This window comes from Rhinoderma darwinii, chromosome 6 (assembly GCF_050947455.1).
Source record: "Rhinoderma darwinii isolate aRhiDar2 chromosome 6, aRhiDar2.hap1, whole genome shotgun sequence".
Classification (NCBI taxonomy): domain Eukaryota; kingdom Metazoa; phylum Chordata; class Amphibia; order Anura; family Rhinodermatidae; genus Rhinoderma; species Rhinoderma darwinii.
In genome coordinates this window covers 35,466,602-35,468,539 of record NC_134692.1, presented here as the reverse complement: position 1 = coordinate 35,468,539, position 1,938 = coordinate 35,466,602, and the positions used below count along the sequence as shown (strand labels likewise).

Here is a 1,938-nt window from a genome sequence, read left to right as displayed (position 1 = left end):
TATATATATATATATATATATATATATATATATATATATATATATATATATATATAATTGTAATTTATTCGTGGAAAAGGAAAGTGAACAACCAGCATCATTAGCACCTAAAAGGCAACAAAACAAAAATCACAGCATAATGATGCCCCTAAATGAAAGGGAAATGTTGCTCTACTCGTTTTATTAATCAGACTGTCAATTTCACCCCAGAGGCCAAACCCCACAGCAATTGAAGCAAGATCTGATCAAGAGCCTACAGTTCATTCCTTGTCTCTCCCTCTCTCTCTTTCTACCTGGATATATTTGTCTGCACAGAACCCGCCTTCACTGCCAAGTGACAGGAGCCTGTATTTATTTGCTTATAAAACTGTTACAATAAATGATTATTCAAACAGCGTCATTCATACCTTAATGACGAGCCCTAGCTTTTGATGAATGACATTTCTGCCTGGGAAGGATGTATGGGTCATTTTGACCAGTCATTCCATCGCTCTGGCATCCTACAATTTTTACGCAAGAAGAAGATAATATTTAGAGGCACTGGCAGGCTGCATGTGAATTGGCCCCTGCTGCAGGCACATCATCATCATCACCACTACAGCATCAAGCCTGTTTTCTACTCTCACTGTTTCCCCTCCTCACAAAAGCTGAGATGATGGAAAGGATAAGAAAAGAGATGATTCTTATGGAAAGAGGTCTACACAGCCCAAGCACAGGAAAAAGGCTTTCCAATCTATCCGACTCAGCTGGGAATGCAGTATTGGAGGCCTTGGAAAATGCTCATCATAATGCTCGTCTGAGTCCCAGGCTAACTTCTTCCTCTATGCATGGATCTATGGACATACCCAGCAAAGGCAAATTTGAGATAGACACTTTGTTCAACATCCCTCACCCCAACAGTGAAACTAATAACAACAACGCCTCAGACCTCTCTGGATCTGACAGAGGCAAGAAGATAAACCACTATTCAGACGTGGCTTCAGATGCAGATATGAGCAGTGATGTAGAGGTGGGGTGTTCAGCCCTGCGGTCCCCAAACAGCCTGAGTGGCACCCAGCTAAAGGACAGCATCAGCAAAGGTATGGACCTCTACTGAGCACACACTGATCTTTATCTACATTTTTCTAGTTACATTTACACACATAACAATGACTTTCTATATGCAATTCTACATGCAGACTGCACAGAAAATATTTCTTTGGCATATTAATTTTAAATGAATAACATATATTTACAGAAAACACTATATATGCTTATAAATGTGACCTTACACATCAAGTCTATGCGATTTGCCATTAAAATAGAAAATATGCTTATATCTGCATAAAACATGTATTTCATGTAGTTCAGGTGTACAACTTGTCATGTGCATTGATCACACATAAAGAGCATTAACACCTAAAGGACTATATACACATATATATATATATATATATATATATATATATATATATACACACACACACACACACACACACACACACACAGATATTGCATTTTCTTTGAGGGACTTTATTTGCAAACTTCACCAGGTAAACACCTGCGTGATGATACATTGAATCGATTTTTTTTCCCTCTCCCATGGTAATCAATAATGCCCAAAACAATGTTTAAGTACAGTAATGCAGTATTTTAATGCATTTTAATACACATTTCAAAGTTATCATCCTGTACAACGAATCATCCCCTGAGAATTATAGCGGCTTCTCTAATGGGTTCTCTTCCTTATACTGTACATTCTGTACATTTCGCGTTGCCTTGTTGACTTCAAATTTACAAAATGACCTTGCCTACAAATCACTACCAGTCTTCTAATCCAAGGAATTTACAAATAAAAATTATGTTTAATAGTTTTTTGTTTTTTTATATTTGATGCTCATTTTTCATAAATATAGGGCTTATTTAAACAGGAAATAGTTGTTCCAAAAATTCAATCTA

At 36.8% G+C, this 1,938-nt stretch overlaps 1 protein-coding gene across 3 annotated transcripts in view; it reads left to right on the top strand.

The window, feature by feature from the left end:
- The first annotated feature begins 652 nt into the window (after positions 1 to 652).
- Positions 653 to 1,938, top strand: part of EVX2 (even-skipped homeobox 2) — a 4,511-nt gene continuing 3,225 nt past the window's right edge. For 2 of the 3 annotated variants that reach the window (XM_075831138.1, XM_075831137.1), the window contains exon 1: positions 653 to 1,079. In XM_075831138.1, coding sequence (XP_075687253.1) covers positions 653 to 1,079 — 427 coding nt within the window. The remainder of the gene's footprint in view (positions 1,080 to 1,938) is intronic. The other variant, XM_075831139.1, reaches the window with a different exon arrangement.